The sequence below is a fragment of the Misgurnus anguillicaudatus genome, chromosome 4 (assembly GCF_027580225.2).
Source record: "Misgurnus anguillicaudatus chromosome 4, ASM2758022v2, whole genome shotgun sequence".
NCBI classification, from domain to species: domain Eukaryota; kingdom Metazoa; phylum Chordata; class Actinopteri; order Cypriniformes; family Cobitidae; genus Misgurnus; species Misgurnus anguillicaudatus.
In genome coordinates, this window is record NC_073340.2 from 32,524,590 (window position 1) to 32,549,048 (window position 24,459).

Genomic DNA, 24,459 nt, shown 5'->3' on the forward strand with positions numbered 1-24,459 from the left:
TTTCCTGTCTTCACACGAGCTCTGAAAAGAGCAAAATGGCTCTTAATGCAGGTACTTTAGCTCTCCGTATCCAAATGGCTGCTTTGTGGTGAACATAAACACATTTCCCATTAAGCTTTTTGTATTAGGTAAAAATATGTTAATAATATTAATAAAATGAGTTTGCCAAGGTTAACTAAGAAGCGAAATTGTGTTGGATAATAAGAGTTGTAATCAGTTAATATCTATTGCATTAAATGTATTTTTGTTACCCTGGAAATCTTTTTTTTTTTTTTTGCTTTTATGTTGCTAAAAACAATAATGTGTATTTGGTGTAATGCAATGTTTTCAGGTGGTTTATGGTTAAAAAACACATTGTTTTCCACATACGGTACATTATTGTTGCTCCTCTATGCCCTGCCTCCCTAAAAAACGGGATTTTGTACAAAGCTCATCGTTCTGAAAGGGCTGTGTGCTCCGATTGGCCAGCTATCCAATGCGTTGTGATTGGCCGATACCTCTAGTGTCTGGCGGAAATGTGACCCTTCTTACCATATTAGGAAGATTAGCTTCCAATGCAATACTGACAGGAAATTATATAGTCTTAGTACCTTATCAATATAACCCCAAATCTGGTCCCGAAAATTCAGATGACCAAGCTGATCGATCAACTTGGCCAGCGTGACCTGAGCAGAACGCATATGTCTGAATTTGTTATCGTAGAAACGACAAACAATGCACAGCTCAAAATTTAGATTTGATTCATGGTTTGAATAGCCAGTACATTCTTTATATATGAAAACATTGGCAACATACAGGCTGTGAGTCAGAATTATGATCCATATTGACTCGCTGTGTAAGTAAACTGTTGCCTACAATCCTTGCATTCATTATAGTCCAAGAAAAGTGATTATAGTTGCAGATGACAACTCGCGTCATTGTACACTTTTTGGGATTTGTAACTTTGCATATTGTTAGCATGTACACTAGGGTGGTCCTTATTTTTCAACTTTTAAAAGTTCATGCTCTCATCCCACCAATATATTTGAATAAATAAATTGGGCAATTTTTTTCAGTATTTATTAATATTTGGAGGTTGCTCAAGACCTTTGAAGTTTAACACATTTGCGTATTACTGTATGTGATACTTTGTGCTAGCATGTATAATTGTTTAATAATATATACTTAGGGCAGCAATGGACTTATTTGACCAAGCTCCATGCAATTAAAACTTCTGTTTTAGTTGTGATATGTCTTTCAAAGCAAGATAGCTTCAATGTGAATTAAGTACAATAAACAATTTACACTGAGACAATGGCTGAAGCAACACGAAGCTAGCCCGCTATATGGTTACTCAGATCAGAAAAGACTGAAATAACTGAAACAAAGTTACCCTTAGTGATGTTAGGTTCTTGAACGAATCGTTCTTTTGAGCCGGTTCTCAGGAAGTAACCAGTCGAGCCGGTTCGCAAATCGAACTGAATCAAACTTTAGTTTTGGGCATAGGTTCCAGGTTGATGATGCAGGAAGCATAGCCGAAATAGCACGTCGGACACAAAATGAACCGAACGAAGTTTGTTGATGATTGCAGAGGCGAGGATTGCCGATGATTCTGACGGATGAGTTGCACTGCGTGTGAATCACTGAGGATTTGAACAAGCCTGATGCGCAAAGTTTTATGTTTTATTAGTTTCTTGATATGCTTGTTTTATTAGAAAGCTTTAGTTTTGATACGATTTATTTTGCATGCAAATCATATTTTAGTTGTTTAAGGAAGACCAATGAGTTTAACACACAAGTTTAGTTATTATTTATACTTACACACATCCGCAATTGTGCATCAGTGTCTTTTAGGAATCTTATTCAAGTTGTAGGCTTGTCAAAACTGGTCAGTTATATCTGGCATTTACTATTTATTTATGATCCGCGATTTAAACTGTGACCACAAACATTACTAAGTTGTGAACGCAAGGCAATAAATCAGCTATGCCTTCACAAAAACAACTTTTTATTTAAATGTTTTAATGTGTTGACACAAACGACTTTATTTGAATGTTTCATTGATACAATAAATGCGTAGTAATGTCATTTCTTGATGACGTCAGGAACCGGTGAATCGGCTTTTTGAACCTTTTCAATGAGCCGAACTATCAGAAAAGAGCCGGTTCGCGAAAATGAATCGGACTTTGCATCACTAGTTACCCTCCAAGAAGCAAGTTTTATTTGTGTTTTTAAATGGTACAAAGATATGTGATTTCGGAAATATTCAAAGGCTTTAAGCAACCTCGAGATATTGTAGGAACAATTAAACATTTGCACAGTGTGTTTTGTTGATATCCGAACACATTTAGGGGGTGAGAGTTGAACATTTAAAAAAAAAAAAAGACCCATTATCAGGACCACCCTAATGCACACACTTACACACTAAAGCAAATGTAAAATCGTGAATCTGATAATAGTTGCTCTTTAAGTGAAAACTTTACTAAGTTTTGATAGATGCATGCTTAAACAGTTTAAAAGGAAACCATAGGGTAAGAATAACAAGAAATCAAGATGTTTTCTCTAAAACAAGTCAGTATTGTCCTATCCACTTTTTAATATTGTTGTTGGAATGTATAAAAAGTCATTAGGGTTCTGCCTTCATTCATTATAGTTGCAAATTTCTTTTGAACACAGTAAAAGATTAAATGAACGAAATTATTGTCTGTTCACGTATTACGTTATAAACACAACACCGCTGTGTGAATAACAATGCGAGATTGAGAGTCCCAGAGTGCAAGCAGGGGCCCTCGCACAGATTTTTAGTTTGATTATGTTCTCCAGTCGATTAGGTTGTGTAGTGGAGCCGAGGGTAATTAAAGAGGCAATATTCATGCATGAGCTTACTATCATGCCGAAGGCGTCAGGCGCTGGTCAAATAGTCATGCCAAAGACATGCAAACATCCAAAATCAGATTCATCACTGTGATAATAAGTTCAGCTCGCATACAATCACACATACACTCGTCTTAAATGACAACATCACCAGTTTTCAATATTTTACTATGTTCGTACCTCAACTTAGACAAATTAATACATACACATCTTTTTTTCAATGCGTGCAATTAATCTTTGTACAGCGCGTTGTGGCTGTGTTAGCATTTAGCCTAGCCCCACACTGTAAAAAATAAATTGTTGGCTCAATGAATTATTTTTTAGTAACTAGTTCCACAGAAATTTTACTTTCACTCAATTTCTGTCTCCAAAGTGTTTCCTGGATTGATGTTTTTTAGTTGGCACAAACTTGACTTAAATATAAAAAAGTATGTTTGCTCAATAAGCTTTATAGTTCATTCAACTAAAATGTTTTAATCAGTTGAATCTTTAAAAACTTACAGCAAAGACTCTGTCAATTAAAATTTAAGTATTTACTCAATGTTTTATGTGTTACTTCAATTAATATTTATTATTTGGGATCTTTTTAATAACATTTTTAAATTATTTATCAAATAATTTATGCTGGTGTTGTTAACAAAATAATTAACTTCAGTCACATAAAAGCAAAAGCTTTTTATTCACTTATCATACAGACTGAACATACAGAATTAAGTCTTCTTTAAATAGAGGGCATAAAACAGTCCAAAAAGCACTTCAAAGTCAGTCAGAACACCTGCAGGGTCATTTAGGAGACTTTCTTTAGCCCTCTGGTCTGCCTCTCCACATCATCACCGCTCTGGTTTGATAAACAGAGGAATATAAACACACACACATACATAAATAACATGTTTAATATAATAAAGCTTGACGGTGAAAGACTTTATTCCCTAAATAACGTTAACGTTAGGCCAAATTTCCCTCAGACATGACACATAATTAAACACTATTGGGCGGTTTTCTCGGACAGGGCTTTTCACTGACTAAAATAACTTACTGACATCTCTTAACATATGAGTGCTATTGTTTTGTCTCAAAATGCACGCCAGTATTGTATTTTATAAGGTTTGTTTGTAAAAATGTCCCAATTATAATAAAGACAGACTTCTAAACCCTGTCCGTTAAACAGGCTATCTTAACTAAAATAGCTCCACTTTACTTCGGACACTTAACATAACACACTTCTAAATATATCTTTACAAAAATATCATTACAAAAACGTAGAGTATTTGCATCTTTGCAGATTAATATATTCTAAAATTAACATTTTATTACAAACACATCTGATCTCAGATGAAATGACCTGTGATCCAGATCCTTCCGAGTTAAAACATTTTAAATTCAAAATACACAGACGCACGCACACACGCACGCACGCGGGTACACACACGGGTATATTTTATTAGTTTTATTTAGGATTGTTATGATATTGGGACTATTTCTCCACTCGCTCCTTCAGCTCTGAAGTTCAAATTCGCAGGCAGTACGCAGCCCAGTTATAACAAATGTGAAAGATATGAAATATCATTCAACAGCGACATCATTTAAGTGCAATCCTAAAATATGATTTAAAACATACCGGTAAACCTTTTATTATTGAGTATAAGAAATTCAGGTTAGTAAATAATGACAACATTTTTATTTATTCCTATAGGTGGAAAGCTTTACCAGCTGAAATAATTGTGCACTTGTTTCTTCCTCCTCTTTTCATACAGCTTGTTATTTCTCACTTTTTCCCGAGCCTATTGTTGGTTGTTATTCTCTTCATCTTTCGCTCCTGTTCACCATCTGTTTCTGAAAGACTATTCTCCTTTTTCCATCGGCCGTCTGTATCTTTAGGTCTTATAGAGATGTGTTCCTCTTTTCTACCACTGGCTTGTTTTAATATGCAGTCAGTGTTTGAGTAGGATTTCGTATGTTGAGTGTCAGTCTTTGCGTGGGAGTCTGGACAGGAAACCAGACACCCTGGAAACGAAGCAGGAACGGGGGAAATTAATCATTTTCCGGTGATTATATATGATTATTGTGATGATGGACAGGATAAGGCTGCTTCCTCAGTAATATGATAATGGTGATGTATCAGATGTCTCAGGATGGCAGGTTGTGTGCACTCTACTGTATGCTCTGAATTTGTTTGGATGGTGAGGTTTTATACAGACTACTAAAGTTCCAGTGTTGTGATCGTGTCAAGACCAGAGATTGAGTGTCGAGTCTAAATCAAGACCAAGTCCACATTCAGCCTTATAAGGACTCGGTCCTGACTTGGACTCGATCTCTGGTCTAGGTCTTGACTCAGACTGTAGTTGGACGTAACTACAACACTGGTTTGCAAATGAGGCCTTGTACAGGTACAAAAAGAAACATTATGAACGGTATAGAAAAACAAGTCGTTTTTCTTTATTTTCTTTTTGGTTTTGATTTGAAAAAAAAACAGACTTCCAAAATAATCCGGCGGGCAAGAAAATATTGCTGGCGGGCCACGTTTGGCCCTTGGGCCGCCTGTTGCCGACCCCTGGTCTATAGTATAATGTTTCTAATGAGTGTAATATTTTGTAGCATGGGAACTTAGTTTTGGGTTACATTATGAGTAGTGCTCTAAGAAAAGTGCTCAAGGCCATCTCTCTCTCTCTCTTTCTCTCACACATTCTCTCTCTGTCATTCACCCACACACACATATTGTTTGTCTAAGCACTTGGTTACCCTGAGGCAAACAGAAAGATCTTCAGTGCTGCCCACACTACTTCCCTCTTAAGATGTCTGCCTGTTGATAGAGGCTTTTGTTTAAGATCGGCTGTAGTGCTCACGAGGGAGAGACTCCTTTCAGCTTGCACACAGTGAAGGTGGGATGAGAAGTGTGCAGGTACTAACATTTACAAAAGTATTTATATCTGTCTTTCTAAAATATTGGTAGTGCCGAGCAGTGCCAGCAGTACCAGCAATTCTGTGTTATATGTAGTTTGCATACGGGCAGCTCTCATTTTCCGGTACGTTCTCTTTTCGACAAGGCTGTCGCTTTTGCTTCTCACTGGACAAAGACTGTTACTCTCGTAAGCTAATTTTGATTATTGACATTAAAAATGCTGCCATTTGTACACTGTCAGAAAAAAAACCCTAATCTGTCCCTGGGGCAGTACAGTATTAAAATAATCTAAAAGGTTCTAATATGTATAATTTAGATGCGTATATGTATACATTTGGTACCAATGTTTTACCTTTGTGGTACCAACATGCACTTTTTGGGTGGAAATGTGTACTTTGTACTGCCCCAGTGAAAAACTAGGAAATTTTTCGACCATTTTTTTCAGATATTAAAGGGATAGTTCACCCAAAAATAAAAATATTATTTTATTCTACTATGGAAGTTAATGGGGCTCATGAATGGTTTGGTTACAAACATTACTCAAAATATTTTCATTTGTGTTCATCAGAACAAAGAAATCTATACAGGTTTGTAACAACATGAGAGTGAGTAAATTTTTAGGTGAACTATCCCTTTAAGGTGCCGTCTGACTTACAAATGATGCATATAATCTGTCTTCGCTTGATTTTATTTTTGGTTTGCACCTCAAAAGTGATCTTATGTTTTTTTATAAATAACTTTTCATATAGAATAATTTTTATGTGCACGAAAAAGTTTAGTACGTTCAGGTTGTTTACAATAAAGTTATACTTATATGCTTTTATATTATATTTTCAGACTGATCTCACAAGTCGTGTTAGTCACCCAAATTGTATACATTTATTTGTGTGCATCGCACGAAATTCAGCCTTTTTTCGTGCCTTGCACAAATGTTTTTTTTTGTGACACTCGCATGAATTTCTTTAAATAGTTTCTTTTGCCCGTGGCCCGACTTTTTTTTCGTTTCATTTTACGTATTGTTTTCTCATTGTTTTTTTCCCTATTTTCTTACCATTGTCACTTAGATTCACTTTAGGTTACATTTTTAGTCATCCAAACCTCAACCCACCCCCAACTCCAGGCGAGAATATTTTTAAAAGCGGGAGAAAAACATGTAGAAACCAATACATAAAAGTACATCCTAACCCGAACCCCAAATCTAACCCCAACCGACAATGAGAAAAAAACACATCCGTCCTCAAGGCATGAAAAAAAGCTGAACTTCGTGTCATGGACATGAATAAATTAATAAAATTTTGGGTGACTATAACACGACTTTCTGTAAGATCATGTTGCATTTATACTGCAGTGAACTTTATTAATATAAATAATTACAGACATACTGTATGTTTAAATATAATAATGAATATTAAAAAATGTTGTTGCATTGACAAGCCGAGCAATACCACAATACTAACACTTTTTAGGAAAAATCAACCTTCAAATGGCATATTTAAATTATTTTTGATATTGTAAGATATAAAAATAAAAAATAAAGATTTTAGCTCAGATTTGGGTAGAATTGCTTATTCTGTGCTCTGGTGATAAAAAAACTCCAGAAGATACTTCAGCTTGATCATTTTGTTCAGTTTAAATCACCCCCCAAAAAATTAAAAGAAGATTGTACATATGAAGAGTTTGGTTCCAAAACGCAATAAACGCCATATTTTTAAACGAGTTATTGCCAAAATCAGTATTATATCAGGTCAGTATTTAAAAGTAAATTCTTAATTTTCTGCAAAATCCAATATCCGCAGTGTTATTCTGTCATCTTTTCTCCCTTTTTTTCCCAAAACGCGATATACGTAACTCCTCCCTGATTTTTTTATGTTTTTATGACGTAAAGATGCTATGTGAAAATTTGTAACAATGTAAAAAATACTTTGCTACCTTAATTTTTTTTGTTAAATCAACTCAGATTTACAAGTCATGTCAACAGAGATGAGTTGTCACAACTTATAAAATATAGTTGAGAAAGTCAACTTCATTTTATAAGTTATAACAACTCACCTGTAGTTATAACAACTCATCTCTAGTCAATATAAATAATAGTAAGTTGAAATGACTTGTAAATCCGAGTTGACTCAACAAAAAAAAATTAAAGCAGCAAAGTATTTTTTACAGTGCAGAAAATAGTGGTTTTCATCTTGTCACTTTCTTTGTATAGAAAACACGTTTTTACCGAAATTTGTCAAAATGGATTTATTGCGTTTCGGAACCAAACTCTTCATATCTTCCTTTCTTGGGCTGGATTTCGTGTATGCATACATAGCCTTTGTTTATATGAATTTTTGTTGTTTTGATATGATTTTCATTTTGTTTGGCCAGGTAGTCTTCTGGAAGTGATCTCAATAGATCAAGTCAAAGTTTTGCTCCTTTTAGACACCGTTACTGCAGTTGTCAGTGTTTTGTTGTTTAATTCGTCTGTTTGTTTTGAGACTCGCTCATGTCCCCGCAGGGCTTTTTTTGTGTATTTACACATTTATTTTCAGTTATCTCCAGGTCATGCTAGCAGAGAAATATTTTTCACTGCTGACAGGAAAGTCCGCTCTCAGCGTTTTGTTGTTTTTAAACGTAGAATTTATGTCCTGACAGCACACTTTGATCAGAGGTGCACTGCATGATGGCTTGTAATGCATTTTTCCAAATGTTAAATATTCATCACATTGCCTTGAAACCTCTGCTTTTGAAATGAAATGTGTTCGGTTATATTTATGTTTGAACAGAAGTTAAACAATGAAATATTCAGATCCCATTGGAAGTAACTTAGGTAAGTTATTTTTCAAAAGCTTTGGTGTATTTACCCCCGGTATCTTGTAAACATAGCTTGATTTTTGAAGTTGCCTGAAGACAGCCAATCGTAGTAGAGCTTTTCGTATCAAGAAAGTATTTCCAGTTACGCATGCAGTTTTAGAGGATAAGTATTGGATTACTTTTGTACATAAAAAACTGCATTCAGATCGCTCTACAAAGTCTACTCCAATGAAGTCTAAACTTCCTGATCAAGTAGCTGTCAATCCAAATCTCACTAGATTATGAAAGTAAAGCACAGTTAAGTCCTGCCCACACGGGAGGTTTGTGCGAGAATAGCTAACGTAAACTTGTAAAGCGTAAATGAAAACTCTGCTGATGAGTAAATAAATCTTAGTTTGGTTGATTTGAAATCTATGTAATAGATTTGTGTGTTTTTATAAATTTAGCTTTCTTCGCTTCTTGAAAGTTTGCATTCATTTAAATTTGCACAAAAGTAAATATATAGACAAGAAATGGTAAGAGGATAAAGATGTTTAATCTTGAAAACTTGGTGTCACCTCAGAGTTGTTTATTCACAACAGAGTAAAAAAAATCCACTTTACTCATTAAAAAATCCTGATAATTTACTCACCCCAATGTCATCCAGTCGAATATATATATATATATATATATATATATATATATATATATATATATATATATATATATATATATATATATATATATATATATATATATATATATATATATATTTAGGAAAACATTCCAGGATTTTTCTCCATATAGTGGACTTAAGTGGACCTCAACAGTTTACAGTTTCAATGTAATTTAAAATTGCAGTTTCAATGTAGCTTTAAAGAAGTGAAATGATTATTTTTGTCAAAAATAAATAAAAATGTCCTTTTTTTGCGAAAATTATGATTGTTTTGATAGACCTTTCTAGCAAAACGATTGTCATTTTTGGCAAGAAAAATAAAAAATATGCACTTTAAACCGCAACTTCTCGTCTTCCTCCGAGCCAGTGCGACCTCACATAATTGCGTAGTGACGTCGAAAGGTCACGTGTTACATATATGAAACGCACATTTGTGGACCATTTTAAACAATAAACTAACACAAAGACTTTAATTAGTATCATTCCACATACAACAATGACGTAACGGTCCTTTTTCTCCACACTTATAAACACTGGGGCGTAGTTTCGCATACGTCATCCGTGACCTCTTGACGTGATGATTAAGTGAGGTTGCGCTGGCGCGTCACAGGACAGGAGGAAGACGAGAAGTTGTGTTTTAAAAGTGCTTTTTTTTTCTTGCCAAAAATGACAATCGTTTTGCTAGATAAGACCCTTATGCCTCATTTGAAATTGTTTAGAGTCCTTTGAAACTGCAATTTTAAACTGCATTAAAACTGTTAAGTGTTGGAGTCCATTAAAATTAGAACAATCCTGGAATGTTTTCCTCGAAAAAAAAAAACATAATTTCTTCTCGACTAAACAAAGAAGACATCAACATGGTGGTGAGTAAATTCATCTTAATTTTTTTTTTTTATTGACTAATCCTTTACACTGCAAACACTTGAGGTCCACTAAAGTCCACTATACTGAGAAAAAACCTGAAATGTTTTCCTCAAAAGAATGTATTTCTTTTCGAACGATGTAAGAAAGACATAAACATCTTGGATGACATGGGGGTGAGTAAATTATCTGGATTTTTTTTAATGAAAGTTCAGTAATCATTTAACAATTACTAAAAAATTTGGTTTTCTTTGATCTTTTTGCTGCATGGTGCCAAATCAAATCATTTTTTGCAGGCAATTAAACCAGAGCTTAGATCTCTAGAAGACCCAGTTACTTTACTCCGTCAATTGATTTCTGAAGGCATCTTTCTGTGCGTTTGCATACAGAAGGATCTCACAGAGGTTGAAGGCTGCTTCTGTCAGACTGTGATGTTTGTGAATTTTAATTAATAAAAAAAGCGTCATTCAGACATCCTGCTGATGGTGTAAAGGTTGAAGAGTTGTTATGTGACAGAACGATGCTGTTTTTCCTGTGAATGCTGCTTTTTATTGCTTTGAGAATTAATTTAGATAAATCTTGTGATGCTGGATGGTCGCTGTTAGGAAGCGCTTCCAAGAACTCTAAATCTATTTAAAAGTCTTTGAATATAAATTACCTTAAGAAATAACTTATTTCCCACATTATTATAGGCATTAGCTATAGCTCAGAGACCACAAAATCATGTCAAACCATCCAACCATAGAGCTCAATAGTTATGATATCAGTGAAAATGTCATTGTGAAAACCGAAACAGTTAAAGTAATTCTTATGCCTTTAAAAATTGTGTCAGATGCTAGTCTTGTAATTTTATGGCAGTTATTTGACAATGTAAGAAAGATTACGGCAGTCATATCAGGTAATGATAGATTTGAAAATGAAGCATAATCAGAGATGCTCTTGACCTTCAGCTTCGACTTTCCATCAAGGATTCTCCTCAACAAGTCAAGTCCTATTTCTTTCAATATTTCTATGCACACCAGAGTAAAGCCTCTATCCTGATGTTGAGTCGAATTCATCAACTCATTACAAATCTTCACTTCTTTACCCAGAACATCATCATGTAGTTATGTAGTTGCTATGGTTTTCTGTGTAGTTGCTATGGTTTTCTGTGTGGTTGCCAGGGCATTACTATGTGAATACGAAGTTGTTCTAAGTGTTTGCAGCTTGTGTAGTTGCTATGGTTTTCTGTGCGGTTGCCAGGGCGTTGCTATGTGGTACCAAGTTGTTCTAAGTGTTTACAGCTTATGTAGTTGCTATGGTTGTCTGTATGGTTGCCAGGGCGTTGCTATGTGGATACGAGGTTGTTCTAAGTGTTCACAGCTTACATAGTTGCTATGGTTCTCTGTGTGGTTGCCAGGGGTTACTATGTGGATACCAAGTTGTTCTAAGTGTTTACAGCTTATGTAGTTGCTATGGTTGTCTGTATGGTTGCCAGGGTGTTGCTATGTGAATATGAAGTTGTTTTAGGTGTTTGCAGCTTATGTAGTTGCTATGGTTTTCTGTGTGGTTGCAAGGGCGTTGCTATGTGCTACCAAGTTGTTCTAAGTGTTCACAGCTTAAGTAGTTGCTATGGTTTTCTGTGTGGTTGCCAGGGCGTTGCTATGTGGTACCAAGTTGTTCTAAGTGTTTGCAGCTTATGTATTTGCTATGGTTTTCTGTGTGGTTGCAAGGGCGTTGCTATGTGCTACCAAGTTGTTCTAAGTGTTCACAGCTTAAGTAGTTGCTATGGTTTTCTGTGTGGTTGCCAGGGGGTTGCTATGTGGTACCAAGTTGTTCTAAGTGTTTACAGCTTATGTATTTGCTATGGTTTTCTGTGTGGTTGCCAGGGTGTTACTGTGTGCTACCAAGTTGTTCTAAGTGTTCACAGCTTAAGTAGTTGCTATGGTTTTCTGTGTGGTTGCCAGGGCGTTGCTATGTGGTACCAAGTTGTTTTAAGTGTTGACAGTTTATGTTGTTGCTATGGTTTTCTGTGTGGTTACCAGGGCGTTACTATGTGGATACCAAGTTGTTCTAAGTGTTTAAAGCTTATGTAGTTGCTATGGTTTTCTGTGTGGTTGCAAGGGTGTTGCTACGTGCTACCAAGTTGTTCTAAGTGTTTACAGCTTATGTAGTTGCTATGGTTTTCTGTGCAGTCGCCAGAGCGATGCTATGTGGTACCCTATTGTTTTAAGTGTTTACAGTTTATGTTGTTGCTATGGTTTTCTGTGTGGTTGCCAGGGCGTTACTATGTGGATACCAAGTTGTTCTAAGTGTTCACAGCTTATGTAGTTGCTATGGTTTTCTGTGTGGTTGCCAGGGCTTTGCTACCAAGTTGTTTTAAGTGTTTGCAGATTATGTAGTTGCTATGGTTTTCTGTGTGGTTGCCAGGATATTGCTATGTGGTACCAAGTTGTTCTAAATGTTTGCAAATTACGTAGTTACTATGTTTTTTGTGCGGTTGCCATGGCGTTGCTATGTGGATACCAAGTTGTTCTAAGTGTTTACAGCTTATGTAGTTGCTGTGTTTTTTGTGTGGTTGCCATGGTGTTGCTATGTGGATACCAAGTTGTTCTAAGTGTTTAAACCTTATGTAGTTGCTGTGTTTTTTGTGCGGTTGCCAGGGCGTTACTATGTGAATACCAAGTTGTTTAAATATCACATGTTTTCAGCTTGTTAATATGAAGTTTCCATGGTTTACTGAGTTTTTTGGTTGCCAGGGCATTGCTATGTGAGAAGGATACATGATTACAAAGAAATGAACTTGAAACAAAAGTGTGCATTTGGAGCTGGAATACATTTTACACAATCACCGCTTGCCAGACTTTTGTGTTGGAAGTTTTTTACATTAGCATTTTCTTTCATTCACCAGTATGGGGCTGGTACAGTATGTGGGGCTGTCTCAATTCACTTTAAGCTAGTAAATAAGGTCTGTATTACTTTCCTACAGCCTGTTGTTTTGTGCAAAAAAATATAAAGATTGATGTTATGAAGGTGCTCGTTTCAAACTTTCACCTTATTTTCTGACATGAAGCAGCATTGTAACGCAGTTACAGTGTGTTATATCAGCTATACTATCATTGGGTGTACACGGGGCATAAGTATTTAAAAAGACAGTGATGTTTTTAAACTATTTGACCAAAAAAGTGTATATGGATACATCTTGAGTTTGGTTCCACAATGGGGAAATATTTGTCTCTTAGATTTAATTTTGACGGCCGTTTTTAACTTTATGAAGGCATATGTATCAAAAATTTTGTAAAATCAACATACTGTATATTAAACTTTAATAATTTGATATGCAAATAATTTCAACATGTAACCACTTTGACATATTTTATGTGATAATAGGATATGAGAAAACATGCCGCAAGGGTTAGGTGTTGTATTTGGGACATGACTCATGATTTCTTACTGGTGACAGATACATACTGGAGTCGATATTTCCCTTTAGATCTCTTCTCCTGTCTCTTTCTTTTTGACTGTAATGTATGACATTTTTAGCAATGCATATTTTTCCCCGTTGTGTTAGTCTCTGTGATTATTTATGGGACTCGGTAGGGTGCTACGAGTGAGAGCTTTGGTGCCTGTGCAGGTACTTTATGTCTGGCTGGGGAAATGCTTTTTGCTAACAGCAAGGCGCATTAGTATTGTAGCGGCTTTTGTCGTAACCACATGTGTGCAGGCTTAAAAGTGCACAGTCCATATGCATGCACGCTTTTATGTGACATGTATAATCATTTGAAAACATGATGAACAGCGTGTGCTCGTGTAATGCATTTCTCAAGTGTTGGTATGTGTATGGCAGAGAGGAAAAGACATGGCAATGCCTTCTAATGATTTTCATCAATAATGTTAACATTACTATTGCTGCAGAAGATATAACGACATTGTAATGATATGTAATGCATGATCTCTCTCTTTCTTATATCGTTTGATGTCCGTTCTCCTCCTAGCCAACCGTCCCTTAGGATGGGAGGAGCACTTAGAAAGAGAGATACTGTATCTGAAGGATGTTATGAAGTTGAGAGGTAAATAGAAAGATGGAGACTCATTAGGTTGATCCTCGGGTTAAGAGCTTTGCTTGCTGTAGTATTGAACAGAAGTTAGAGAATAAGTTGCTCTCTTATAATTCTCCCATTAAAAGCCCATCTGTGGGAATAGAGCTCCTAAATGCTCGGATACGGCACACACAGGCAGACAGCATCAACGCGAGTGGCCTGTTCGAACCAGACTAATTTAATATAATGATCTCTCATCTCCTCTCTCTCTCTCTCACTCTCACTTTGTCTCTGGCTTTATCTTTGCCTGTTATCTCCCTCTCATTACCTCTGCTTTTCAGGACGAAATTTCCTCCTTTTCTTTCTTTATTCGCTCAGTTTCAATTACACTTCTCATTGTTCTCTAACCTTTTATTTGCCTTTGTGTGTTTCTTAAACGGTGTGCTCTTTTGGTCCTGTAGACTTCTAGAAAGCCACTTCCGTTAAAACACAATTTTCACAATGTGACTAGTTTAATATGTCTGCTAACGGTGGATATGCAAGCCCAGTTCCAAAATAATTGTGGCATTGTAAATAAATAAAAAAAAATCTATATTATGAACTGTAGATGATGAGATATTGAAGAAAGAAGTTTTTTGGCACATTTGTGAACCTCTGCCCATCTTTATTTCTGAGCATTTATAAGATAGGGGAGAACCGGGGCGAAAGTAATACGAGACGAAAGTAACAAAATGATTTTCTCCGAGCCCTGATTACATTTGCATTCCAAACTATGACAGCATCTTTAGCACACAACCTTGACAAAGCTGACAAACATCGCATTATTTTCTCACCGTTTTGGGCATCTAGGCCCGGAAAGTTGTTTTCAACCATGATAAGTAAATTCCTAAAGCGATGATTTTTGTCTTCTAACGCGTTACTGGTTAAATGTGTTACAGTACTGATCAATCTACAGGTTATTTAGTGACCTAACACATTCTGAAGTTTGCTTTCTCAGAGTTTTTTCTAAATAAAAGTAAATCACGTTTAAATGTCAGGACTTCCTGTCAGGACGAAAGTAACACTTGTTACATTGTCCCGCTGCTCATACTGTTGCATTATGTTGAAAATTGATATTATTCTAATTTTATTAAATTTTATTTTCATAGTGTTGAAACTGTTTAAAAAAAATTATTCTCAACCATTTAAGTTTGTACTGTCAGGTTGCTTTTGAAACATTAAAATAAAACTGAAATTTAAAATGAAAATGTAATTTCATAATTTTTTTGCAAAGATAAACGACAAAATATGTTTGCAGTTACAGGTTAACAAGTTCATAGTCATGTATATACTACAAACAAGTGTAACACAAAAATCTAACTTGTTTTGTTGTGTTACTTTTGACCCACCTGTGTGTTACTTTCATCCCAGATGTCAGGGTCAAATGAAATTATGTTTTGTTACAAAAATTAAATTGTCAATTAAACTATTTGATATGTTTTCTTTTTCATCTGAGATCTGCAAATTGTTGCTTTTAGATTTCATTTACATTTCACGTTTTGAAATTGGGGTTTGTACATGTTTGTACATTTTCTGATCTGAAAAAAAACTTACAAATTGTGTCATTTAACTATTTCCCCACCAGCCTTTTTTTAAAGTTGCCAGCCAGCGCCAGCATTTTTTATGATTTTCACAAATGTTTAATGCCTCTCAGAAAATGTTCTTCTTTAAATATATTATAAACATACAATATATCAAATGAAAGAACAGACCCTCTGCTTTCAAAACAAAACAAAAAAAAACGTTTCATCCTACCTTCATTTGTTCTCTTTTTATCACTTCTGGGCAGGTTTATTAAAAAATACTAAATTTTGAGCAAAAAGCTGAGATAATTGAATGTTTGTGAAGGAATTTGTTAGAGACATAAACGGAGTTCTTACTGTTTGCCTTGAGGGAATACTTCTTTGTTTTATAAGTTGGATAAGATCGCCACTTGGTGGATAATAGCGGTAATATGGATTGCCGGAAAAACTCGTCATTGGCAGGGAAAGAGTTAAAGGTACAATATGTAAGATTTTCCATTAAAATGCCAAAAACTCAGTGTTATGTATTTGTTCTTATGTATACTTATTTTATCCCAAATGCTTTCAACATTGTTCAACAATTCACGATTTTAAAAATTGAAAACCCCTGTTTATAGGGTCGACTGTCAATGATGTCATGTCTGCAGTATTCATGGTTTACTGCGGTAGAAATTATAGATGTGTTCGACTTCATGCAGCACTGCGCAGACCAATTGACATATGACATCATACAGTAAAAAGTGAAAAATTGGATCAATTTAAAAAATTACTTCATTTGGTAACACCTAAAACATTTAAGTTTGTTCACCTTAAAGGTGGGGTGCATGATTTCTAGAAAGCCAATGTTGATATTTGAAATCACCTAAACAAACATGCCCCTACCCCAATAGAATCTGGACCTTTTTTTGATAGACCCACCCCACACATACGCAACCAAGGCAACAATGTCGTAGACATGCTCCTTACTGCCGATTGGCTACAAGTGTGTTTTGGTACTCGGCCTGACTCCCCTTTCCAAAGTGTTTTTCAAAAATTATGCACCCCGCCTTTAAATATTACATTTTTTACTTACACATAGTTGAAGGAACCAGATTTTTTTAGGTGTTACTAATTGAAGTAATTGTTTAAGTTAATCCAACTTTTCATTTAGTACAGTGAAAAGTCTCACGAGAGTGATTCAAAAGCACCACCATCGAGTCGCTCTCCTGAGATTTTACACACCAATCGATCTACATGGCACCACATGCGTAAGAGCTATTTTTGGTATCAAGCCATTCTGTTTATTTCTGTATATTTTATTACTTCATCCATGAACATATTTGTGAGTTCCATCAAACTGATTCCCAGTAGGCAGTGGGGTGAAGACTACAACTCCCATCTTCCATGCTTCTTCTTAGCGTCATTGGCAAACTTTACATATTGTGTCTTTAAATATGTTAGTATAAAAAATAAACCCTTAAAGATTTGCCGTGATTTAAATATGCCAGATACAACAGAATATACCACCTGGATGAGCTGAACTGCCGGTGGTTAGTAAAGTAGTCGCAAATCGATAAAGTCCTATCTTTCACACCTGTCTCGGATCTGCTTCTCATCATTTCATCTACTGTGTCTCTCTCCAGACAGCACTGCCAATATCATCGCCAGGCGCCGCCGGTTTCACAGACTGACCCAGGAGCTGTATGAGGTTCCAGTGGTGGTGTGGGATGATGGAGAACCCGTGTTGAGCAGCACGGGCACCCTCACTCTCAGGGTCTGCTCCTGCCAGAGAGGAACCAGACTGAAGATCTGCCAGGGCGACGCGTTCCTCACATCTGCAGGCCTCAGCACGGGTGCTTTGATAGCCATCCTGTTGTGTGTTCTCATTTTACTCGGTGAGTTGATTTCAGTATTTGCTCAGTGTGGAATAATCAGAGATATTAAACATGCAGACACCCCAAACATGCATTTTGAATCCCAGTAAACACATATTTCATCTGTACATATTTGATGGTATAATAAAAGACATGCTCATAAATACAGGCACAAATATTAAATAAGAAATATGCATACTATAAAAGGAAGTTTTAAAAGTGCCATAAAAATGATTAGCACCTTTGACTTTTAATTAAATTCAAAATTGATTGTGTTAAAAATTTTATTCGACTGCTGTAAATGATCAGTATTCCCAGCGGGATTCGGGTGTTCAGAGTCATAATGTCAGCTCATCTATCCCGGTTTACTCCAGAATGTCATTCTTTAACCTTTTAAACCCGTGGATTAAAAGTAAAGGGTGAATGACAGGATTTTACAGGACCCATAATGTCAGATGAAGAATCATGACTGCTATGGACATATTGCATAAGAGGACATGACTTACAGGGTGAAAGGTTTGGATTTATGAGAAAACAGGAATGTTTTGATCCTCACTCCTGAGCCATCTTCTCTTTTCACCTCTCTTCTCCTCACTGTTTCTTTCTTCTAGGTTTTCTTTACCTCTCTTCTTCTCTCTTCACTTCTACTCTTTTCTTGTCACTTTTTTCTTCTCCTTACTTCTCTCTTTTTCTCTCATCTCACTTCTCTTCACCTCACTTTTCTTCCCATCACTTCTTTATTCTAAGGTTTCTATATTAACTTTTTTCACTGGTTGCACTGGAGCACCTAAGAAAAGTTAGGTGCACCCAAATTTTTGACCATATCTCATTTAACACAGCAGTTTTACAAATACCCAAACCTGTTAACGTGGACGAGGACGCGGGCGTCCTGAAGAGTTCTTTATTTACATGAATTCAAAGTTACTGTTATGTAACTTTAAATGCACTTACCTCAAACAACTATACATTATTATGAAGAGTTCTGACTTACTGTAAGATTCAATTTTTGACCTTTATTTTTTCTGATAATCCTATAGTGACCAGTGTTGGGGGTAACGCATTATGCAGGGTTCACACCAGAAGCGGTAGTGATTTACATGATTTACAAGTCAATGCAGAGACGCGATTAGGCATCCTGCGGCGTGGATGGCGCAGAATGGCAGATTTCCGCGCCACGTTAACCAAGCGGAGTCTCAGCAGAGTCGCAGAAGCCCCTCCCATGACGCAAATTTCTGCGTCAAAAAAATAGCCTCTTTCACACAGTAATTCTGGTAAATTACCATTAATTTACCAGAATGAATTTACCAGTAAATACGAAAATGTGCTGTTCACACATGCAGTGACATTACTTCTTTTTACCAGTAAGACATCATTCACACATCAGTATCAAAATACCGGTAAATTCGTTGAAAAAGCGGAAGTACCTGTGACACGCGTTGAGCTCAGTGTTGTATTTGTAAACAATCCATGTCGTTCATATCTACGGTCCGTATTTTGTTGTTTTTACGTCTGTGGTAAACTCTGACAGTTGCGAAGTTGCTCATGACCAAACAACATTGCATGAGGCGACATCAAACCGAATGCGTTTTAAAAATCAGTACTGTTTGCACTTTAGGCTTCACAGAGAGCGCGCTAAGGACGTCGGCAATTCGGCAAGTAGGTGGTAAGCTGTTTTAAACAACTTTGGTGAAGAAATGTGGACGTAAACTTCAGGTGTGCTCGACTTTCAAGCAGCGTGTGTGTGGAAACGTCCTTAAAACAGTGCGGGGGTAAACGCGTCATCTGTATTAAAAGATTATGATTGGTCTGAAGCTGTCAGTGCGATCTGACGTCGTCCGTTCTAAATGCCGGTAATCCTATATTTTTCGTTCACACATAGGACTTACCGGTAAATTACTGGTAATCTTACAACCTGTCTTACTGGTAAATTGGGAGCACTGGGAGGTTCTGTTCACACATGATCTGTTAACTGCAATTTACCAGTAAATTACTAGTAAAGACTGCATGTGTGAAAGGGACTAAAGTCTCGAATGACTAGAAGTTCACGCGCGAATGAAGCGAGTAAACTCAAATGTTCAAGCGTCCAACTACGCGCGAATGGCACGTTTTTGCCGCCTCGACCGCGGCTGGTGTGGATGCATTATTACAAGTAACGTGCGTTACGTAAAAATATTACTTTTCTAAATTAACGAGTAAAGTAACACATTACTTTATAAATGTACACATTAATATTTGAGTTACTTTTTTTAAAAAGTAATGCGAGTTACTTTTCAGTTTAATTAATTAAAAAAAAAAAAAAAATGTACTGAATTAAACTGTAGTCATGTTTGACAGACAGTTTGAGTCAGAAAACGGAGATGGCAGGCCAGAGCTTGACTTTTTTGGGAAGGAAATATGCAATTTCTGAATGCAGAATTTCTAAGTCATGAAACTGAAAGAGATCAAGCCTTAGCCAAGTAAGAAAAAGTAACTTAAAAGTAACGCATGTATTACTTTCCATGAAAAGTAACCAAGTAACGCATCTAGTTATTTTTGGGGGAGTAACTTAATATTGTAATGCATTACTTTTAAAAGTAACTTTCCCCAACACTCAACACTGATAGTGACAGTAATGCCTTCATTTTTCTCAGGAGTTATGAATTTGTATTAAATTTGAAATATGACCCTCAGTGGCAGGTGGATGGTCACCATGAAAGGCTTTTAATTCAAAGTGTGCATATTTGGAGAAATATAGATTTTTTATATGTTTACTTTAAATTTTTGCAGGGGAGGCCGTTTTTAATCCATTTTTATTCCAAACACGTCAATATGAGTAGTGCTGGAGGCTACATCCATTCACACTTTTTCATTCATACGTGAAGCCGGAGGGCGCTATAGTAGTGGAGATCGCTCTTTTGTTTAATAACAGGCAAAAAAAATATGTTTTGAAGCATGGAGACAATAAACACGATTGAGTTATCACATTTCTCTCTCTTAACCTTTTAAGCGTCACCCCACCCTATTGAGTTAAATCTACACTCTTGGAGCTTTCAAACAATATACAGCTTGTCATGATTAGATAAGAATTCATATGCAAACATTGAAGTAAATGTAGTCGTCCTGCTGGTGGGACAGTGACATTTAGCAGAAAATAAATGTTTTGAGGCACACTCTCTTCATAAATGAATCAAGTACTCTCCCAACATAATTTATTTTATAAAACACTGTTGAAATGTCTATTCTGGAGGCTTAGACCTTTCCAACGATATATAGTTTGTAGTGATAGATTAAAATTTACATCAACAATATTAAGACAAACTTAGGTGTCCCGTATTCGGGACGGCTACGCTTAACAGTTTTAACATCACCTTACTTTTCTACTTCTTCTCTCTTAACCTCTCTTCTCTTTACTTCTTTTCTCTCATTTCTCCCCAATTCTGTTCTCCTCTTCTAAACTTCTCCTCTCTTTTCCTCACTTATCTTCCCCTTCCTTTTTATCTCTCTCTTTTCTTTTCTTCTCCTCACTTCTCTTCTCTGTACCTCTCCTCTCTTCTCATCACTTTTCTACTCCTCTTCTCCTTCTTTTCTCTTCCCCTAACCCCATTCACACAGACCTTTGGTCCCAGAAAATACCTGTAAAATTGCCAGACAAGCTTCTGTGTGAATGCAAACACATCCCGCAAATCTTCTGGGATCGTTGCTGGAAAGAGGACCTTACACGGAAAACCCTCTGTGTAAACAAATAGCCGAAACAATGCCGTAATGGGCGTGTTGTAGTGAGGATGCGTGGTTCAGCTCTTTAAAACGAGAGATTAACATGCAGATTAACATTCACAATGAGAAATGTTGCAGACTAGACTGAAACGGTTATCAGGAAATGATAAATGAGACGTATAAACAATGGTGGGCGTGCTGTAGTGAGGACACGCGTGTCATGGCAACATAAAGTTGGTTCAACTTTTTAAAATGAGAGATTTACATGCAGTACAACAGTGGTTCTCAAACTTTTTCAGCGTGTTGCCCCCTTTGTGTATGGTGCATTTCTTCGCGGACCCCCCAAAGAAAATTTATGACAAAAAACAGTTCTAAAACTTCACATTTTAATTAAACAAAACATTAAATTATACAAAGTAGTGCTGCCTTATTTTTTTCAGGTTTAATTTCACAGAATTCATGAAAATGTATGTATTTTATAAAATGTCATAAAACTGGGGCCCCTCTAGCACCATCTCGCGGCCCCCCTGGGGGCCCCGGACCCCAGTTTGAGAACCACTGCAATACAACATTCACGACAAGAAATGTCAGCAAACTGGACTGAAGCAGATATCAGGTAAGTAGCTCGTCACTTACTGCGCTGAAGCGGAGATCATTCAGCAGCATAAAAGAATATCGCGTCACATGCTCATTTGAGCTTATAATAAACAACGTCATTCCAGAAGATATATCGTTCAGCTCCTCAAAACGGGGGTTTTAAATGCATGATAACAAGCACAATGAGAAATGTCTGAAAACTGTATTAAAGCAGAGATCAGGGAGCTCGTCAAATCTGAAGCTGAGATCATTCACCAGCATAGAATGGCGTGTCACACGCTCCTTTATAGTCTTATCATAAACAAAAATGCACGCGAGTGGTTTCTGGAGAGAGAAAATAATAAATAATATGCAAACTTCAGACGCTGCGTAGAAAGTGCAGGACTTTAAACAAGTCATGCGTCTTTCCGGGACCTTGCAGATTCCGGCAAATCATTGGCAGTGTGAATAAACAAAAAATCAAACGATCCCGGAAAAATCCAGGGTGCATTTTCCGTGCATTTTCCGGAATGTCTGTGTGAAAAGGGCTCCTTCTTTTCTCTTATTTTCTCTTATCTTTACTTCTCTTTCTCCCCATTGTTCTTGTCTTTCCTCTGCTCTGTTTGTATGAATTTATGTGTATCATGCGCAGATCAGTGTTATGTTTGTCCATGCTAAATCAAGTTCACACACTTACATGCACATATACAAAAAGGACCACAGAAAAAGTGAAAGAACGGAATGCCAGTTGTGGAAAAATCGCAACAATATCCGTAAAGACAAGCGCAGTGAGATGCAGGCCGAGCTTCTGACAGGTGTGAGTTCAGGAAAGTGAGCAGCACATGTAAGCAGCCCATGTTGTCTCTCACACAGATAACCAGAAGCACATTACAGCTGTATTGCTGAATCCGTCCATGTCTTTCCTTTTTCCTGCGCTCTCGTCTCACCTTCTTGCCTGTGATGCTCTCTGGTTTTCAAAAGCAAGACATTTCACCACTCACCCGTGGCAGCTGCTGGGACTAAATATAGCTCTGAACGCTACGCTACATGTGCTGCTCCGCACGCTGCGTTCCTGCTCAAACACGCCTCTGTTTGCTCCTGGTAAAATCTATTTGTTGATAAAATCTACCTCGTCCCACTCCACAAAATCTGTTTGGTGGATTTACTGGCTTTAACAGAGCTGATTATACGGTGGGATGGGAGATCTACTTGTTTGTTTGCAAACATTGAACAGAATGTGTCTCTTACACAATTCATCTGCATTGTTGATGTGAATCAGGCTCGGTCGTACAACAGCTTGCAGTGTCTTTCATTGTCTTTTTGGTTACCATTGTTGCTAAGTGAGAAACAACAAGCTAGAATTACCAGATGTTAGTGCACTTCTGCATTATGTTCATTGGGATGATGATAATAATCGGGACGATGTAGTGCAGTAGAAAAAATGTGATCAATGACAACATATGCTTTTATAGAAACTCATCAGAAGTTAAGGTTTAAAATAGTAAGTTGAAATGACTTGTAGAGCCAGTTTGATAATACTTTAAAATTCATGGCAGCAACAAATCATTTTGGAGAATAGCAAACCTACTAAGCCCTCGACCATGGTTTTACATTAATGCATGGTTCGTTCAAGCTATACATAGCTATATATAAAGCTTTATTGCATACACACAGGTCCATATACCACAACATACAATATACAAAAATATTAAAAATACAGCAAATTACTATACATTTTTATTACTATTTTAGCATGTGTGTTCTCTGGGAATTGAACCCTTAACCTTTTGCACAACACTAACATATGGCTCTACCAACTAAGCTATATAGGAAAAAGTACATACCATAACCTAAACATACACTAATAATGCAGTAACATGGTAGTAATATAGTAAACACAGTAAATACATTTCTTTCTATGTCCAGCCCTATTTACTGAATATAAATATTTTTGTGTTTATATATAAAGAGATGCAAAACATGTGTTTTCTTGTAAATAAGCATTTTTATACTTTTTTCCCATCAGCATTTTTCTTTTTTTGCCAGCCAGTGCCAGGATTTTTATGATTTTCACAAAAGTTCAATGTCTTCCAGAAGATTTCCTTCTTTAAATATATAAGCATACAATATACACTCACCTAAATAATTATTAGGAACACCTTTTCAATTTCTCATTAATGCAATTATCTAATCAACCAATCACATGGCAGTTGCTTCAATGCATTTAGGGGTGTGGTCCTGGTCAAGACAATCTCCTGAACTCCAAACTGAATGTCAGAATGGGAAAGAAAGGTCATTTAAGCAATTTTGAGTGTGGCATGGTTGTTGGTACCAGACGGGCCGGTCTGAGTATTTCACAATCTGCTCAGTTACTGGGATTTTCACGCACAACCATTTTTAGGGTTTAGAAAGAATAGTGTGAAAAGGGAAAACATCCAGTATGCAGCAGTCCTGTTGGCAAAAATGCCTTGTTGATGCTAGAGGTCAGAGGAGAATGAGCCGACTGATTCAAGCTGATAGAAGAGCAACTTTGACTGAAATAACCACTTGTTTCAACCCAGGTATGCAGCAAAGCATTTGTGAAGCCACAACACGCACAACCTTGAGGCGGATAGGCTACAACAGCAGAAGACCCCACCGGGTACCTCTAATCTCCACTACAAACAGGAAAAAGAGGCTACAATTTGCACAATCT

General features: G+C 36.6%; 1 protein-coding gene across 5 annotated transcripts in view; it reads left to right on the plus strand.

Annotated features, from left to right (window-relative positions):
• The window catches only part of LOC129420438 (cadherin-18), a 340,672-nt gene that overhangs the window by 310,926 nt on the left and 5,287 nt on the right, over nucleotides 1-24,459 (plus strand). For all 5 annotated transcript variants that reach the window (XM_073867160.1, XM_055175343.2, XM_055175341.2 and 2 more), the window contains one exon: nucleotides 17,265-17,516. In XM_073867160.1, the coding sequence (XP_073723261.1) occupies nucleotides 17,265-17,516 (252 nt within the window). The remainder of the gene's footprint in view (nucleotides 1-17,264; nucleotides 17,517-24,459) is intronic.